At 41.3% G+C, this 20,181-nt stretch overlaps 1 protein-coding gene across 1 annotated transcript in view; it reads right to left on the bottom strand.

Moving 5' to 3' along the window:
• Positions 1-240: 240 nt before the first annotated feature.
• ASPG (asparaginase) overlaps positions 241-20,181 on the bottom strand; it is a 50,502-nt gene continuing 30,561 nt past the window's right edge. Inside the window, exons 9-16 of the mRNA XM_075193127.1 lie at positions 15,405-15,518; positions 14,180-14,299; positions 13,286-13,381; positions 11,592-11,755; positions 6,858-6,944; positions 3,015-3,114; positions 2,690-2,746; positions 241-477 (exon numbers count right to left, since the gene is read on the bottom strand). Coding sequence (XP_075049228.1) covers positions 427-477; positions 2,690-2,746; positions 3,015-3,114; positions 6,858-6,944; positions 11,592-11,755; positions 13,286-13,381; positions 14,180-14,299; positions 15,405-15,518 — 789 coding nt within the window. The 3' untranslated portion in view covers positions 241-426. The remainder of the gene's footprint in view (positions 478-2,689; positions 2,747-3,014; positions 3,115-6,857; positions 6,945-11,591; positions 11,756-13,285; positions 13,382-14,179; positions 14,300-15,404; positions 15,519-20,181) is intronic.

The following is a 20,181-nucleotide window of genomic DNA, read 5'->3' as shown; positions in this document are numbered from 1 at the left end:
GCAAAATCCATTAAATTAACACACACACGCTTCAGATACCTGTTAAAAACAAACAAAACAGAAGAACTGACACTATCAAGTGTATTGCTAACAATCGGACAACGAACGCTAAGACCATAGATGGCTGCTCACCTGTTCTTCTGCGATCACGAACATAACTTGTAAGCGTTTGAGGTTTTGTTTTTAAAACATTCAATGAAATGAGTCGGTTTTTGTTCTACAACCACACACAACACCACATAAATATAAAAACATTTATGAGAACATACAAAAACACGACATGTCTGAGAGGGGAGACCCCAGGCCGTCTGGTCTTTGTAAGAAGAGAAGTGACGATTTATCACTAAAAGACACCACGACTGATAAAGTTTGTGCGTGAGAACAATGCAGACTGACGTCCTCATAGGTAACGCTTTCTGGATTCATTCAGCTACTTAAATAGCTGTCCTTGTCACTCGAGTTCCCATTCAGGAAAATCTGAAATAGCGGAAAAACAAGAGAAATCAGAAACCGATGAGCCAGTCGGAGTTCCAGCACACTCAGATGGGCTCACAAGTAAATACTGAGAGCCACTGAGCCACCCTACATACATATAAACAAAGAGTGAGGGGAATGACTGAGCCAGTGTTTCTAATAAAGTAAAAGACCACATTTATTTTTTTATTTTCTAAAAGGCCAAAAATCCTTAAAAAAAAAAAAAAAAAAGCCAAAATAATCTTTATTGCGAAATGTCACTGCTAAAAATCATTAAATTATCTTTTAGCCTTTTTGTGTGATTTTTCTCAGTGTTCATAAATGTTCCAAAAAAAAAATTAAAAAATTTAAATTACACAAATGTGTATAATGGGTTTCAGCACCTTGGTGCACAACGAAACCAGAAGCAGTGAATTAATACATGCAACACTAATTGGACATATAGCAGTCTCTGGAATCAATTCTTGAAATCATCATTCAAAATAAACCCAATATGTACAATAGTGTGATATTATTACAAATATTTGATCAGCGTAAAGGCAGCTGATTACACTACAAGAGGAAATTCTTTTTGCTTTTCTTTATTTTTGTATTTTTTCTTTAAATTTTTAGGGACATTTATGAACACTGAGAAAATCACAAAGAAGGAACTAAAGAAGATTTTGATGATTTAACATTGACAATTCACAAATCAAGATTATTCTGCATATTTTTATTTATATTTGGACTTTATTTACTGTATTTTTTAATTTTCCCTATTTTACTTTATACTACAGAGCCTGGCACATTGGTTTCATATGTATTAAATTAGGTGGGTGTGACTCGGAGGTAGAGTGGGCCCACAATGGTCTTTTTGGAGCACTCTTTGTTTAGAATCACCCTATATACATATTAGAAGATTTGCGATAGATCTTTGTCAGTTGTGCAATAGCAAAACATACTGTGCAAATGCTATTTTGTGACTATTACTATTAAGTGTTCCTGTGCTCTGAACAGATATTTGACGAGAATGCAGGAACTGGTTCAGGAGCCACTTACTAGAGAGGACAAGTAACTCTTATCCCCCAGTATTTAAGCACAGGGCAGCACAGTGTTTGTTGGCTATTTTAGACCTAAAAAAAAAAAATAGGCAAAAAAAAGGAGAACAAAACTTTATTTTTCATTTTTTAAACGACCTGTAAATATACAAAGAAAAACAAGAGCGCAAGGGTGGAGGCTGCTGATAAGCCCTCTGGAAAGCGGCCCTGATTGAAATGAATTAAACAACAATAGGCGTAAAGAACAGTGTTGAACTCGGCTCTTGATGAGACATGTCTTGGCAGATCAGGGAGTGAGAGAGTATAATGTGAGATTAACGTATAGAACAGGTCCACCTCTTAAAATAAGAATGCAGTGCTCGCTATACTAGGACACAGTGGTGTATCTGAAGGTGCTCAGGCATGAAAATGATGAGACTTTTTAATTTTATTTACTATCAAGAATTTCCCCCTCCCCATTGCTGTATTCTGCACTAGTGCTTTAGGATGGTCGCTGTGCTGGACACCCTTGAAGTGGCTCCTGATTGGTTGAGGACAGCAGCTAACCAATCAGGGACTACCTCTTATTTCAGCCAGTGCTTGGCACACAGAACATCAGACTATAGCTATCCCAACATTTCAGGGAGTCATTTACACTACACAAAACAATGGAAGGACCCAGAGGAGGAAGGGAAAGTTTAGTGCAGCAAAATCTTTATAATAATAATAATAATAATAAATAAAATAAAAAAAATCTTGCAAAAACAGAAACCAGTAAAATAAATCTCATTTATAGCCACTTTAAAGCCAATTTGTATTCCCTCTCAATAAAACAAGATGCAAGCCCAGCACATACATTTGTTTAAAATGCAGACAATGGGTAATGCAGGAGATGTGGTACTTATTATAAACTTTACTAGGCAAATAATAAAAGAAGTGATAAGTGGGAAAGTGGAAGTTTTTTTGGGGAAAGGCGATGGACACTGGATTGCCGTTTACACAAGATATATTTTGAGTCCCCTTATTTACAATCCACTTTATTTGCACTAAACAGAGCCCAGCCACTTGTAGCATGTACATCATAATATTGTTAAATAATCCTTTGAGTACACTGACTCAACAATTCTGCATTGTAAGGACACACACATATTATGTATAATTCCAATATGGGTAAAAAAAAAAAAAAAAAAGCCACTAACCTGTGCTCTATTTTGATGAAAAAATTCCAAGACTTCCTTGTTTCCTACAGCTTCTGCCTGTGAGCAAATACATACATGAGAGCTCAACACATACTATTCCAAACAATCAGGGCAAGAGATCAACAACAAGAGAACTTTATGCATGAAGCCATCAAAGTACTTTGATCATCATGCAGTTTACTTATAGCTTACAGAGAACATCCATAGAATCCTGAAATTCAAATTTACCACAAAGTTCTATTGAGACTTATGGAAAAAGGCTGCAGGAAAAGTGTTTAACGCCCCCTCCCAATCAATTCCTCCCCCCCAGGTGAATTTCACTTACTACTTGGTAAGGAGTTTGCCCATCATAACCAGTTTGGTCCATGTCAACTCCTGCCAATTCCCAGGCTGTCAATCCATCCACATCTCCACTGGCTGCCAAGCTGCAAAACAGAACAAACATATCTTGATATAAATAGTGCCAAAATGCAGTATTCTTACCTAGTTAAGGAGAATAGGGTGGGAGAAAGACATCCACCTTTACATTTAGTCAGTCTACCCTCTTCTGCAACTGGGAAGCTCTGCAAATTTATGTCCAAATGTCACATCCTCTCTATCACAGACCAGAAGCCAATGTCTAACGTGATGTTATGGTCTGGTCTAGTGATCTGTATAATGTCTAGAAGAGTTCAAGTCAATGGTTCAGACCAGTGATGCTTTAACCTTCTGGGCACCATCCCTCCCCTTTAACACTCCAGGTGTTGTGAAACTACAAGTCGTATTCTACCTTTCCAGCAATAAGCTGCTATATATTGGCAAAGCATGCTGGGACTTGTAGTTTCACAAACACCTGGAGTGTCACAGGTTAGCTTAGCCAACACTGTTCTAGACTGATGCAAAATAAAGAATCCCTTTAAAATATTGAACGCCACCTGATGTTTTTCTTGGTTGTGTGGAATTATTCTTAATCATTACAAAGTGTGCAACATGTGCGTCCCATTAGGCTCCCGGATGCACTCCGTTTGGCAGGCCAGGCCTGTGTCAGTGCACATTCATGTTCACAGGAGAAGACCCATCTACAGCCACTCGGCTTGTCAGACCCAGGTGAGCTGTTGCAGCAGATATCAGAGCAGCACGGGACAGCTACAGGTATTGGAGGAATCCAGCAGATCCAGTCATTGGCTTATAGAAGGTAAGAATTATTTTGCCTAAAGCTAAAAATATTATTGGCTGGAATTCAATGAATGGAACTCAGTTATGCACAATGTTTGATATATATACTAAAGCCCAACTGTGATTTGTTTCTCTGTTTGAGGTTATTTCAAAGTCCTTGGCCATTTGCAAGTTGCTCAGCTAGTGGGGAGACATGAGTGCCAAAATCCTAAAAGTGTCCCCATTTATACCAGTACTCAAGAGCCCGTATTGTACACAAGAAATGCCACAAACGGAGGTCCCAGCACTGTGACCGACCATCCCAGGGCGTCAATGGGATAATGGGATTACCTCCAGCATGAAGCCTGATTGACAGATGTCTCTACACACAACTGGTACAATAATTGGAGCAGGACAGCATGAAGCTCTCTGAGCAGGCAGAGGGCTAGATTTACTAAACTGCGGGTTTGAAAGAAGGAGATGTTGCCTATAGCAACCAATCAGATTCTAGTTATTTAGTACATTCTACAAAATGACGCTAGAATGATTGGTTGCTATAGGCAACATCTCCACTTTCTTAAACCTGCAGTTTAGTAAATATACCCCATAGTGTAGTAAAGCTAAGGCTACAATAAGCAGCATGGGAAAAGCCAAACATTGTGACAAAGTAGGAGAAAATGACAGCGTGTCAGACAGAGACATCTCTGCAGTAAGCACCTGAGCGATCTTGTGAGATTACCCAAGGGCAAAAAATGAAAAAAAATTCTGTGGTTGGCAATTCATGTAGACTATTTATACACCCTTTATAATGGACAAATGCAACACCCTGATAGGGGAGCTTTGCAAAAATGAGTATATATTTTACATTTTCTGAAGTAACTTTTACAGATTAAAACAGTTAAAGGGCAAATCTTTTATTAGAAGACATCTAATTTTGTATTTTGATTTCTGAGATTGTGTAACATCCGTTACACTAGACAATGCTCTTTCTACAGATTATTTTGTATTCAGGTCATTGTTTTTGATATGCATTACACTAATCAACCAACCTGTTAGCTGTGGTCACCCGGATTGCATAGAGTTGTATGTAAAGGTTTGGACAGTCCTGGTCAGATTGCAGGATTTACTAAATCTAGGTGAAAGGGAGTTAACACAACCTCTGCAGGGGGACATTTCTGCACATTTTAAGGTACAATTACGTTTTAGTTACTGAATGAAATGCCATTATTGTGGCATGTGCAAGAGTTTGGGCACCCTTCCACCTGATGTCCTTTAATACTCAACTGACTTGTCCGACCTTACGCTAAGGCAGTGTTAGCTAACCTTTGACACTCCAGGTGTTGTGAAACTACAAGTCCCAGCATGCTTTGCCAATATATAGCAGCTTATTGCTGTAAGGGTATGCTGGGACTTGTAGTTTCACAACACCTGGTGTGTCACAGGTTAGCCAATACTGACCTAGACATTCACTGAAACACACAGCAGGTGTTCTCACTTATTATAGACACCAAATCCCCCATCTGACAGGTGTCCAATTCATTAAAAAGGAATATACACCCTGCTAGTGTTATGAATGAGGGATTAAACAAGCTGTGTGTGGATGGAGCTGAAGTCATTATTAACCTGTTGTAACTGATAAGAGTTAACAGATCAAGATAATCACAGGCCCAAGAATGACTGAAATTAAATTGATCAGACCATTCCTGGCCAGGCCCAAGAAGCCAGTTAGCAGCAGAGGACTCCTCGCTCCCCTGTATGTGCTCACAGAGTGCTGGGACCAGCAGGAAGGAGCTCTGCAGACCTCTGCACTACACACCTGAGACTCTCTCACTTCTCAGCTACATTCCTACATTGCTGGAATATCAGACTGCGAGTAAACCTGTTACACAGGTTGGGCTGATTGAACAGACGGGCAGAGTGTCTGTGCAGGAATGCCATCCGCAAGCCTCTCCCCGCTACATGAATAAAATCACCACTTCCTGCAGTGGCCTGAGGTGCACTGGAAACTCATCTAATCCTCCTAATTGTCAGCTCTTCAAACGATCAACACTCTAATGTGTTGATGTCAATTAGACCTGTTTATTCTTTAAGGTGTGAAAAGCAACTGCACCTTGTGGTGTATTTCAGGTTTAAGTTTTGGCCCCAAAATAAAATGATCATCTGTTATCAATGTATCCACAGTGCTTATCCATAGGTTTGTACATAAATGTGCTGGCACGGATGACTCTGCTAACAGTGAAGTATTTCACTTACAGTCCCCGTCAGGGCCGGATTTACCACTAGGCAATTGCCTAGGGCCCAGCGGTCCCCAGAGGGCCGGCGGCGAGACCAACATTTAAAAATGGGCCGCTACTTATGGGCCAGTGCTATGTGCTTGCCCCCCTGGGCTAAAGTCTGCCAGCCAGCCCCTGAATAGGGGTATACGTTATGCTAAAAAACTATAGTGCTATGGATTTTTTCAGGGAGGGAGCCCCAAACCAGTATCTTGCCTAGGGCCCCATGAGGTCTAAATCTGGCTCTGGTCCCCGTATAATTTTATATGGTGTACCATAAACTGCAGCCTGGGTGTAGGCAGTGTTAATAATAATTCTTTATATAGCACCTTTCAACCAATAGGACTCAGGAGAACTTCTCATCGCTGCATACCGCAAAAACATGCAAGTCCCCAGCAGCGGGATAGGGGGCGTGGTCATGTCTCAATGGGGGTGTGGCAGGCCCAAGTGCTGTAAAGCGATAGGCTGTCCCTTAGCTATCTCCTTGCTCCCAACATTCCCACCCCCAGGACAAACATGTCCCCGAGCAGGACTGAGCCTTAAATTCATGACTGTCTCACTAAAATTGGGAGAAACGCATTACAGAAAGTATTTTCCCTGCTCCTCTATGTCGCATGTAGGACACTGGGTGGGGACTTGCAGCGTATAATATCCAAAAAAACACATATCCCAGTGTAAACCAGCCATAATGGCTGCCCATAGATTGGTTAGTCTGTACAGTGAGCTCAGAAGTAGGGCTAAGATTTGTAATTTCTTCCAACCTGCAGAGTTCTGTTCCGATGTTTTTTAGATCCTCCCAGGACAGATGAGCCCCCGTCTGACGCAGGAGTTTGATAACTTCCACATGTCTGAAGAGAGGAAAACAAATATACACATTACTCTGCAGTCATACAATCAGTAAGTAGATCTGTATATATACACACATTACACTGCAGTCATACAATCAGTAAGTAGATCTGTATATATACACACATTACACTGCAGTCATACAATCAGTAAGTAGATCTGTATATATACACACATTACACTGCAGTCATACAATCAGTAAGTAGATCTGTATATATACACACATTACACTGCAGTCATACAATCAGTAAGTAGATCTGTATATATACACACATTACACTGCAGTCATACAATCAGTAAGTAGATCTGTATATATACACATTACACTGCAGTCATACAATCAGTAAGTAGATCTGTATATATACACATTACACTGCAGTCATACAATCAGTAAGTAGATCTGTATATATACACATTACACTGCAGTCATACAATCAGTAAGTAGATCTGTATATATACACATTACACTGCAGTCATACAATCAGTAAGTAGATCTGTATATATACACACTACACTGCAGTCATACAATCAGTAAGTAGATCTGTATATATACACACATTACACTGCAGTCATACAATCAGTAAGTAGATCTGTATATATACACACATTACACTGCAGTCATACAATCAGTAAGTAGATCTGTATATATACACATTACACTGCAGTCATACAATCAGTAAGTAGATCTGTATATATACACATTACACTGCAGTCATACAATCAGTAAGTAGATCTGTATATATACACATTACACTGCAGTCATACAATCAGTAAGTAGATCTGTATATACACACATTACACTGCAGTCATACAATCAGTAAGTAGATCTGTATATACACACATTACACTGCAGTCATACAATCAGTAAGTAGATCTGTATATACACACATTACACTGCAGTCATACAATCAGTAAGTAGATCTGTATATACACACATTACACTGCAGTCATACAATCAGTAAGTAGATCTGTATATACACATTACACTGCAGTCATACAATCAGTAAGTAGATCTGTATATATACACATTACACTGCAGTCATACAATCAGTAAGTAGATCTGTATATATATACACATTACTCTGCAGCCATACAATCAGTAAGTAGATCTGTATATACACATTACACTGCAGTCATACAATCAGTAAGTAGATCTGTATATATATATATATACACATTACTCTGCAGTCATACAATCAGTAAGTAGATCTGTATATATATATACACATTACACTGCAGTCATACAATCAGTAAGTAGATCTGTATATATATATATACACATTACTCTGCAGCCATACAATCAGTAAGTAGATCTGTATATATATACACATTACACTGCAGTCATACAATCAGTAAGTAGATCTGTAAGTGGATTAACGTTTTGAGAGATAAAACATCACAAGCAACAGTATTAACAAAATACTCAGTTTCAAAATCTGCATTACAAGAGTTTCTGTTACAAAATACCTGGAGAGTAACTAAAGTGGATTCCACACGTAAATTTTATTCTGCAAAGTTATCCCTCGTCCAGACAAGGCGGGAAGAAATATTTACAAGCAATGACAATCGTTTTTATGTTCATTTCCCATTTAAAAGAAAAAAGTTACTCTCTAGTATATGGAAAAGTTCAGATGCCGAATCTCCCGCTCTCTTATACAGCCAAACTGCACCGATGCAGAGACTGAATCTGGGGCTATAACACTAGGGGAGCAGGACAATTAGCATTTCAATTGCTTATTAATGTCTGATTTTTTTTGGGCAGACAGAAGCAGGTACATGGGGTTTAGTACATCACATCTAGTATTATTACAGAGTTACCATTTCATTCAAAAATGGTATTCTATCAATATTTCCTTTAAATGATAGTTATGTACCAGTTACACGACTTATAGTCAGGGCTGGAAATCACGTTTATGTGTCAGAATATTTGTGTTTCCAATTTTCTTCCTATTCTTTACCCTCCTTTATACTCTCCAGGCTTCAGGAAAGCACAAGTAACATCAGCTGTGGCCCTGGTTGGCTGGTTGTGGCCCCATTCTTACAGGACGTGAGGCCATTAATAAGAGCAATGCAGGGTCTCTAAGACACGCTTATCTTTTTCCAATTCCTTATACTGAGTTTTAACGACACAATATTATTGTCAGGATTTACCAACTAGGCCCCAGCCAAACATTACCAGCAAATGTTCAGAGTTCTGAGAACTTAATGTGTATTATCTGCACTACAGGTCTTTCCACTGTCTGTATATATTATAGTAAAGAGAACGATGTAACCATGATCCTAGTCACACTGCACAATAACTTAAGACTAAAATAGGATTCTTCCCTTTGAGACCTTCACCAGTCCCCTCCTTTCCCCAATCGCAGCACTCTGGTGGGGGGTCCCTGTACATACATCCCTTAGATCCACTATGTTGTATCCAAAGCATCTCGAAATATAGGCAAAAATAGATTTATCCTAAAGACACCTCCTGTTCCTTTGTGGGTGTCAGATGCAGCGAAACATTCGTAAGTTCCAAATACCACTGAGCCAGTTAATCAGGTTGCATCACTTTGATTCTAGGAAAATAAAGGCTTCCGAGTCGCACATTTCAGTGGTAAAATATGTGGACTTGGGGGGAGGGAGGGAAACAGATCACACTGTTAAAATGTGGCCCGTTAATACACTACTAGTAACTAATTATTTGCCAAACCATATTATCTTGGTGAAGCTACAGACGTGAGCAGTCACTGAAGACCTAGAACTCCGAGCAGACTGTATACACACATTACGGTTTATTACAGCTAAAGATATAGCACCGATCAAACAACCATTTCTCATTATAATGGTCTGTGCTCTAAATCCAAAATGAAGTACCAATTAAACTTACTTAAAGGCAATTACAGTGCTCTACTGCTTCGTTATAATAGAATACTGGGAACTTAATTGTGTTTTATACTTTTTGAATACTATTGCAATGATACAAGGAGATGTATAATGTATTTTGTTTTTCCTTAGCAGCAAAATATTTTTATTAGTTTATTTATAAACATAGAATTTGATGTCCGATAAGAACCACTTGGCCCATCTAGGCTGCCCATTTTTTTTTTTTTTACCTATGGCAACCTCCAACCCTATTTGATCCTTAGTTCTTTGTAAGAACTAGGTCTATCCCAAGCACGTATGTTTAATTACTCTACTGTATTAGCCTTTACCACCTCTGATGGGAGGCTATTCCACTTATCCACTACCCTTTCTGTGAAGCAGTTTTTCCTCACATTTCCTCAGAACACGAGGACTTGCACGGACACTAGAGGTTCCAATACTTCTCTTGCTCTGTAGAATATTTCCCCCCTGTACCTTATATCTCACCGAAGACCAACTGGTATCATGGTTACTTTCCATATATGATGAATTAACTCCTTCTATGACTATATTCCCCTGAGAATGCAGCAAGACCTGTTTGTCAGTAGCTGTAGCCTCTGTACAAGAGCGTACAAGGCTACGATCCTGTGGCAGCTCGTCCGCAGGGCCAGCAGCCAGGTACGGGCTCCTGCCTCACAACAGGAGTGGCACTGATAATTCTTTGAGAAGTACCCCAGGCAGTCACTGGGCGTGGCACACAGGACTATTTTCTCACAAGTTCTTAGAGCTCGTACATACGGGTATGAGACACTCTAGTTAAGGTGAGGAGAACAAACAGGCTTAGTGTATTCTTTGTCCCACCCTGCAGCATAGTGTGCTGTGTACTCAATGAGCAGCCCCTAGAGGGGCCCAATGTCATTTACTGAGCGTTAATGCTTTTGATTGCTCGAAAAAAGGGGAAACCTTTCTGGACCTATAATAGAAATATTCTGAATGAGGAGCCCAGCTGCTCTCCCAAATGGTAATATCCAAAAAATATGAAAAATAAATGCAGCAATTATTGTTTCTCAAATCCACTATATAAAAGGTTACAACAGTAATAACGTATAAATGGTAAACAATTATTATGTGATGATATCAGACAGAGAAGCCGGGTCTACAGTACTAATAAGCAAAACAATATTCAATATTTATTATAATCTATAGTATTTTAAATACCTAAAACCGTTCTACAGTAAGATGCCATTGTTATTAATTAAAATGATTAGGATAATGGCAGCAGAACCCAGATGTCAGAATATGCAACACAATAAAATGTGTTTAGGGACTATTTAGTACCAGAGTTAGGGGTCTACGTATGAAATAGAAAAAAAAGAAAGAAATAAAGCCGACAACAATAGTATTCTTCTCAGGATTTAGGGCTCCTTCTTATTTATGAAGCCCTCCCTACCGGTGATAGCTTTCATCGTGTCTGCCTGGCTCAGCTTCCCAATGGGATATAGATAGGATTTGGCTACTATCAGCTAGAAAAAAATGTAAAATATTTTTTTTTTTTTCCTTTTTAAAATTAATCCTGAACCAGAAGCCATAGTCTGGGTTTACAATTCCAGTGTTGCATGGACGATTCGGCAACACAGCTCACACATACACAGAGGGACTCTGCACCAGTCTGGCGAGCAGGAACATTCACTTGGGATTTGCAGATCGTTTTTAAGCTCCCTGCTCTCCCTGGCACCTTTTTCTATTTTCTGTTTGTTTGGTTACCAGTTTTCAAACTCAGATTTAAGTCGTTAGCCAATAATTACCTGAATTTTACAGCGTTCATTAAAGGCGTATCCCCAAAGCGATCCTTAGTGTAAACGGTGGCTCCATTACTCAGCAGATACTGGACCACAGCGTAATGCCCCTCGCAGCTGGCAACGTGTAGCGGTGTCCTGTCATCGTAGTCCTGGCTGCTCATGTTACCTCCCTGGGAATACAGAGAAACATCTCACTGAGATTAATTCTTTCGTGTGGAACTTTTACTTCATGTGAGAACATTCTGCAACAAACATTATGGGCCCGAGTCATTAAGGAGAGCAAAACATAACAAAAAAAAAGGAGTAACATTTGCACCTGGGCCAAACCATGTTGCATTGGAGGGGGAGGTCAATTTAAAATGTGGGGACAGAATTATAGCTGGAGTAGGGCATGTCCTAGATCAACTTTACATTTCAATGTACAAATAAAGCCATCAAGTATTTGTGTGCTAGATGAAAAAACAGCCAGTATTTATCTTATGTGCAAAATAATAAACTGATTTGCACCCCTTGTATTGTAACTTGGTTTGTCCCAGAGAACATTTACTCCTTTTTTGCCTTAATGACTCAGGCCCTATATCATTGGAGTAAATGTGCTACACGTATAGCTGCAGTGGTTATCTCTGTCACTTCTACATCTTACAATGTGAACCATCCAACTACTTTGTTCTTCACACCTGATCAAATCCAATTCTGATTGGACAGATTTAGCAGCTGTGCATTATCTTGTGCAACTCGTTTAAATTAACCAAAAGACGTAGCAACCAAAACCGCTCCGTGTGTGGGCAACATAAGCAGTCCGAGCTCGACAAAAGACTGTTGTGGAGACACATTGGAACCTCCAGAAATTTCAAATATAAAAACCATTAACTTGACCTTTTTAGTCTTACAAAGGAGTCTGGACAAAATAAGACCCATCCCAGACTTGACAATTGATCTGTTGTATCCTCATCTTTATTTTAGACTATTCCGCCATAAACTGGACTATTGTGAGGTATAACTAACCGGCAATGAGATGAGATATTAGCATGCAATAGTTTCACAACTCCAGTCCTCAGGACCCCTAACAGTGCAGGTTTTCCAGGTGACGAGGGAAATCATCACCACCTGTGGATCTGTTACAATGTATCAGTCAGTAATGAATACACCTGTGCTCCAGCAAGGAGATATGGAAAACATGCACTGTTAGGGAGCCCTGAGGACTGGGTTTAAGAAACACTGGTGTAATTTACCATAGACTATTCAAAGATGATTATATTATGGATTACAGGGTCTTTGTGCTATTTATATCATCAATAAGCTTCATGTTCTATAACTTCCAAAAGTTCACAATTATTTATATAGAAATAGTAAGACTTTAGCCACATATTTTGCAATGTGAAGAATTATAACCAAGGTGCCCACTGTGGCCAAATGTTCATGAACTATTGTGAGATACATACTGCGCTTTACAGAACTATCATTTGTACTAGACCAGCCATGTAACCGCTGTTAGTTCACACAGCGAGAACAGTTCTACTAGTCAAATATTATTTTGTCACAATAGGAGGTCTCTCTCTCTTTAGTATAATGTGCCTATAACAGTTTAAGAAAGGAACGGACAACAGCATCGGACCATGAAAGATCAATCAGTACTGTGATAATTAATAAGCTCTCCCTACTAAAGTTTTATAACACATGAAATGAATCTGCATTATTACCATGCCCCTAATTGTTTCCAGTGCATCAATGTCCCCAGTTTTAGCAGCAGCACAGGCTAGGGCCGGGGTGAGGGCGTCCCTGACCGCCTGCAGTTCCTGGAAAAGGAAAGAAAAAAAAAAAAAAAAAAAAAAAAAAAATCAAAAATATTTTTCAGTTATGTTTTCATTGAACAATCTAAATCTGATACATTAACAACACGTTGAATTCAATGGTATATTGAGCACGGGCAATAAAGATCACTTGATTATGATTACTGCGACCACCCGCAGAGATCAATGTTTTCACACTTGACAGGGGCGCACGCGGGATTCCCCCCCCCACCCCAAAAAAAAAACGAGAGCTACTGCGCATGCGCCCGCGGAGCAGCTCCATTTCGGCAGCACTGTACTATACAGCAGCCGCGGCGCCATGAAAGAAGCGTCAGCGGCGGTGCTGTGTACAATACAGCACCGCCGAGGACGCTTCTTTGACAGCGCCGCGGCTGCTGTATAGTACAGTGCCGCTAAGTGGGGCACTGCGTTAACGGAGGGGAGGGGTTTCTGGAGACCCAGAAACCCCCCCCTGCGTGCGCCACTGCTTGACATATCCTTAGGCTGTTTTATGTGCTACACATGTAGCAATAATTATAATATGATTGGATCACCAATTAACCTACCAGTATATTTTTGGAGTGTGGGAGGAAACCAGAGCACCCGGAGGAAACCCACGCAAGCACGGGGAGAACATACAAACTCCACACAGATAAGGCCATGGTCGGGAATTGAACGCATGACCCCAGTGCTGTAAGGTAGAAGTGCTAACCACTGAGCCACCGTGCTGCCCAAATATGGCAGAAGGAATCTTACATACATGAAATTCTAAAGATGTGATGTGACTTTCTGATGAGACCGTACCTCCTTGCAGCTCACCCCCACCGACTTGGCAACAACTTGGATGAACTTGCTGTCTCTCAGAGAGATCTTGGCTCCAGTGGCGCTTACAGTCATCTCTCCCCTGAGATTCTCAAACAGCATCTACAAAGAACAGCAGCCTGGTAAATTACTATGTACAGCGGCAGAATTCATATCAACTCTTAATGTTGTTCAACATTATCGTATATTATAACAGCAAAAAAAAAAAAAAAAAGAAGCATAGCCCTAAGTTTATTGGAAAATACAAAGCCACCAATTAAAGGTCCAAAATGTCCACATTATAAATCAGCTAATATATTATAATTTGCTGCAAGAATTTGTCTGGAAATGACAAACAAAAATTGATTTAATTTACAAAAAAACAAAACGGCAATAATGCCTAGATAGCGCATCCTGTTTTTATTAAATGATAAAGTTTCAGAGCATAATAAATAAAAAGCTATACATATTTTATTAAGAGCATTGATTATTAGAGCAGCTCAACCCTCCGCGAGGAACATGAACAAAAATGCCAGGCAACAGGGGTACCGCCCGGACAGATCAGGCGAGCGGAATAGGCGAATTGTGAACGGAGCGGTGTACATGTAGAAGCTGCTGCAGTTATTCCTGAAATATACATGAAATAGACCGTTTACATCATTTGTTGGGCAGATCAGGTTTTGTTTTACGTAAGAAGTCACAGAATTACTTTGCTAAACGGCCCAACAGCAGCCAAGGTGTTCTACAGCTTTTACGTTCCGTTTGCAAGAGCGTTCCGAAATTATTTTTATGTTGCAGATTAGCTTTCGGTCATTACTTAGAATACTAAGAGGAGCATAGGATGAAACAATCCTCATAAAAACCATTTTAAAGACAAAAGTAACGTAACACGAACTTTTGCAAAAGAACATTCGATGTGACAACAGAACTGTGTGCTTTGCCTGTAAGGAACTTGTACTATACAAAAGCGCATTGTTGTAGGTTTGTATTAAGGTGTGCCTGTTCTACAAGAACCAGCCATTCACCAGTGACAGTAGTGTTTCAGCACACAAAATAGCCACCTCCACTGTGTGGAGAAGACAGGTACACTCTAAGCTGGCCAATGAACTAATTATCTAGCAATTATAGCACTTACGTTGCTTGTATATATATTATATATTTATTCAAACACACACACAGTGGTAGTAGCGATATAGAATCTGTGCAAATTACAGATCCATCACTTTACCTGTTTCTTCTGCTCCAGGGTGAGGTGAGTTTTACCGAGGACGTAGGATAGTTTCGCCAATGCAGCTTCTGGAGTCAGATCACACCCTGGTATGACTCCCACCACAGTGAGCGCCTGCATGGAACAGAGAAAATTAGGGCCTTCGTTCATCACAAATAAACTTTATTTCACTGAACAGCAAGTAGTAGTTGGCGACAGAGAATCGGGAAGAATGAGTCCATGAGCAAGATGATCTAGAGAAGAGCAGAGCAGACACAATGAAGCTATAAGTAAACCTTTTTTGATTTCTCACAATCCCTCAATTATCCAACAAATACAAGAAGGAAGTCTGTGTGGATACCTTTCAATTACAGCTAAACCTGCTCACTGGTACTTGGCTGCCCCCAGGTCTTGTGAGCAATGGAGCAAGGATGTTGTTTTTATAAGGAAGGTGCTGGCATGGATAATATTGGAGGCACAATAATAAACACAGTATGGTACAGGTGTCCAGGCCGAGGTAAGGGCATGTGGCAGGCGGTCAGAGTACAGGCTGAGGTCAGGGCAGCTGACAGGCAGTCAGATCAGAGTACAGGCCGAGGTAAGGGCAGCTGACAGGCGATCAGAGTACAGGCCGAGGTAAGGGCAGCTGGCAGGCGGTCAGAGTACAGGCCGAGGTAAGGGCAGCTGGCAGGCGGTCAGATCAGAGTACAGGCCGAGGTAAGGGCAGCTGGCCGGCGGTCAGAGTACAGGCCGAGGTAAGGGCAGCTGACAGGCGGTCAGAGTACAGGCCGAGGTAAGGGCAGCTGACAGGCGGTCAGAGTACAGGCCGAGGTAAGGGTAGCTGACAGGCGGTCAGATCAGAGTACAGGCCGAGGTAAGGGCAGCTGGCAGGCGGTCAGAGTACAGGCCGAGGTAAGGGCAGCTGACAGGCGGTCAGATCAGAGTACAGGCCGAGGTAAGGGCAGCTGGCAGGCGGTCAGAGTACAGGCCGAGGTAAGGGCAGCTGACAGGCGGTCAGATCAGAGTACAGGCCGAGGTAAGGGCAGCTGGCAGGCGGTCAGAGTACAGGCCGAGGTAAGGGCAGCTGACAGGCGGTCAGAGTACAGGCCGAGGTAAGGGCAGCTGACAGGCGGTCAGAGTACAGGCCGAGGTAAGGGCAGCTGACAGGCGGTCAGAGTACAGGCCGAGGTAAGGGCAGCTGACAGGCGGTCAGAGTACAGGCCGAGGTAAGGGCAGCTGACAGGCGGTCAGAGTACAGGCCGAGGTAAGGGCAGCTGACAGGCGGTCAGAGTACAGGCCGAGGTAAGGGCAGCTGACAGGCAGTCAGATCAGAGTACAGGCCGAGGTAAGGGCAGCTGACAGGCAGTCAGATCAGAGTACAGGCCGAGGTAAGGGCAGCTGACAGGCGGTCAGAGTACAGTCGACAATCAGGACTGATCCGTGTCCAGGCAGCGCTCGGTGTAGGAGACATTAAGGCCCAGATAAGACATTACCAAACCTACAAGACAAGGTGCATTGTACCTATCCCAGCACTGAAAGACACAGATGACTGCACTAATGTAGGTGAAGGGAGCCCAAGAGAAAAGCTTTCTATGAGACAAGTCCATATTATAACTTATAGGTCACACATTTTCAGAATGAGGGAATTGATGGTAAGAATAAGCCCCGTGGTTAAACAGTCCCAGAGAGATTTCCACAATGCTATGGACAAGCTAACCCCTCGTTATCATAAACTGAATACACATCTTCATATAGTTATTATCTAACATATTGCACTTTTTTGATCACCAAAGTAATCAGTGTAAATAGTCACAAGACAAAAACCAGCGTCTACATTTCCTCTTCAAATCTCCCAAGAGCTGACACTCCTGCAATGGCCATTCAATGCCCTATAGAAAGATTATTTATGGTCAAGTGCAATATGTGTGCTTTAGGAAACACTGACTGGCAAAAACTGCTCTCTGGGTGATATATTGCCCTCTACTATTCTTATGTGAAGTCTATTGCTCATAGGTGATTCAGACAATGCATCAGGCAATGAAAAACCTCCCACCTCTCTCTGCCTCCTTTGGCCAAGCGTAACCATCTTCACAGATATGTTGTGTGCACACTGGTCTGAAAACACTTTATGTGTTATTCAGTTTTGTCTTGTGACCGATAACTTTGGTACCAACAAAAGACTGTCTGCACTTCAGATATAAAAGCCTCAGGGAGATTCCAGTGAAGAGGGGGGGGGGGCTGTCAACAATGCTGTGGGGAACCCAAACCCTACCTGCCTCTCAGAAGTATGTACGGCCAAGTACAACACACATCTTCAAAAGAAAAAAAAAGAAAGTTATTTTGTGTACACTGCACAATTTCTTATGGTTTAAAAAATAAGTGTACTTGTAGGAGTTGGAGCCACTACTAGAGATCATTTGAACTCTTAGGTGTGCGCCATCCAATGCTCCAACGCCATGTGGAAAGAGCGTTACTACGGAAATCATTTGTCCCATTTCTACAGCGGGTTCTGGCGTGAGCTTGAACTTCAAGACCTCCCAAATTGCAATGTAACATATAGGAATGTTCTACAATACATGCACACAGTACGGGGAAAGAAAAAGACCTGAGGGACATTTATAGGTGTTTGGACATAACTGTGTAACAAGGAGACGTTTCTCATTGGCTATACTTTGCCTCAGCTGATTATATTGCCGTTCAGTGCAGGACAAGGAAGGTTAAGCAACTTGATGGGCATCGCAGCATTGTCATGGAATTTAGAAGCATTTTAAATGGCAGTGGGTACATAGCAGACATATAATGTTACGTTTCTCTTATCAGAGTACTCGCATACATACACTTATGTAATGGCCCAAAGTAAGTGGACACCCCTTCTAATTAGTACTTATCTGATGACTCTTTCAAGTATCACTAGGTGGAGAACACAGTGGTTCCGTAGCGTATAGCATACTCCCTACCCACTCAGCCAAGCGCATTAGTATATCTTAACACTACCCCTTCTAATTAGGGTGTGTCACCATTACACCCACACCCAGAAAGTGTTATCACCAGTAGATCTTATATAACCAGTAATCACAACCCAGCAGCACACACACTGCCAACCTAACATTGATATGGACAATAATCATCAACAACAGCTCTAAAGCGCAAGTTAATTTAAATAAGCGCGCGCGCACACACACACACACACCTCTTCCCTACTGTCAGCCAATAAGGGGGTCTGTTGAATTTAAATCCCCAGGATGATTGGCAAACTGTGTAGGAGGAAACAGAAAAACACTAAGGGCTAGATTTACTAAGCTGCAGGTTTGAAAAAGTGGGGATGTTGCCTATAGCAACCAATCAGATTATAGCTATCATTTTGTAGCAGGTACTAAATAAATGAAAGCTAGAATCCGATTGGTTGCTATAGGCAACATCCCCACTTTTACAAACCCGCAGCTTAGTAAATCTAGCCCTAAGTGACAAGAGGTCATCCGTTCAGTGTTTTAGACGCCCCTGAAATGTTGGTGCTGTAGGAGACCACCCGAGTTTGTCTAATGATGATGGTGCCAACCCTGTATAAGCAACCTGTATTTAGGGTTTAGTGGTCCTTTAAAGTTAGCGGTTTATCAAGTGCAAAATACTTTATCAATCAAACGCGCAGTTCCTAAGCTGCAGAGACCGGAACAGGACGGTGTTCTGGGGTTTTCTTTGCATTGATTGAAACCTGTCCTTTTATATCTGACATTTATGTACTATTTGAAAATAGGACATTCATAACCAAGACACCTGTAGCAGTGTTATGTAGAGCAATAAGCTGCACCCTATCGGTTACAAGCAGCAGTTACTGTGTTACACTGGGCAGAATGACACGTTGTACTAATGTCCATTATGGGCTGGTGAACACCTTGTTTAAAGTGTAACATCAAGCTGTCAGCATTCGGCCTCTTGTGTGCTCATCATATAATTACTGTGCCCGGCCCAGTGCTGGCCTCAGCCTTCTTCATGTTATTAAGCAGTAATTAACAAGATGGAGCAAAAGATTTAATGACCGTTCTGTCACACAGGTAGGCAGTGTGTAGCTTATGTTGTGGAAATGAGAAGAGATGGACAAAGCAGATTAGTCTTAAAGATTGTAAAATTCAGCGCAATTCTGCCACTATTTGTAGAACCTGGGTTGTTCTTCTGTTGTTCTCCTGCTGAATCTCTGAAATTCTGAAAATTCAAAAACTGCTCCAAAGATATAAAGATCTATATATATCTCTATATCTATATCTATCTATATCTCTCAACTCTGTTGTGGATCAGAGTATTAACATAGGGGGCAGCTTGAGATTTGGATTCGCGTTGTGTGTTACCATCTCTCCTTTTTTTTTGTTTATGAATAAATAAAGTCACCTGGAGAATCAGGCTGACACATCATTCTTGGACTGTATTGGGGGTAAACATCTGTGGTTGCGCTCTGCCACAGACGAGTTAGTTGCCCAAACTACTAGACACTGCATTTGCTATATTGCTGCTAGGCCAGCAGTGGGCAATAGGTGGGATGTCAGCCCACCGTGCCTTCACCTACGGCCAACCCCTGCCCCTAAGCTAATCAGAAGGGGGGGCAGCAGAATTATGCGTCACATGTCTTACCCAGAGGAGAATGCAGTGCCATGTGCTCTCCCTCCTTCCTCTGTGCGGCCCCTAGAAGGTTGGGGGGGCACACTCTGCCCTCCACCTCTCTTACGTTGCCCCTCACTGTTCTAAACAACAATGCAAAATAACCCCCTTTTTTTTTTTTTACATATAATATACACTTGAGATAGCTTAA

Source organism: Mixophyes fleayi, chromosome 12 (genome assembly GCF_038048845.1).
Source record: "Mixophyes fleayi isolate aMixFle1 chromosome 12, aMixFle1.hap1, whole genome shotgun sequence".
Taxonomy (NCBI): domain Eukaryota; kingdom Metazoa; phylum Chordata; class Amphibia; order Anura; family Limnodynastidae; genus Mixophyes; species Mixophyes fleayi.
This window is presented reverse-complemented; position numbering and strand designations above follow the sequence as displayed.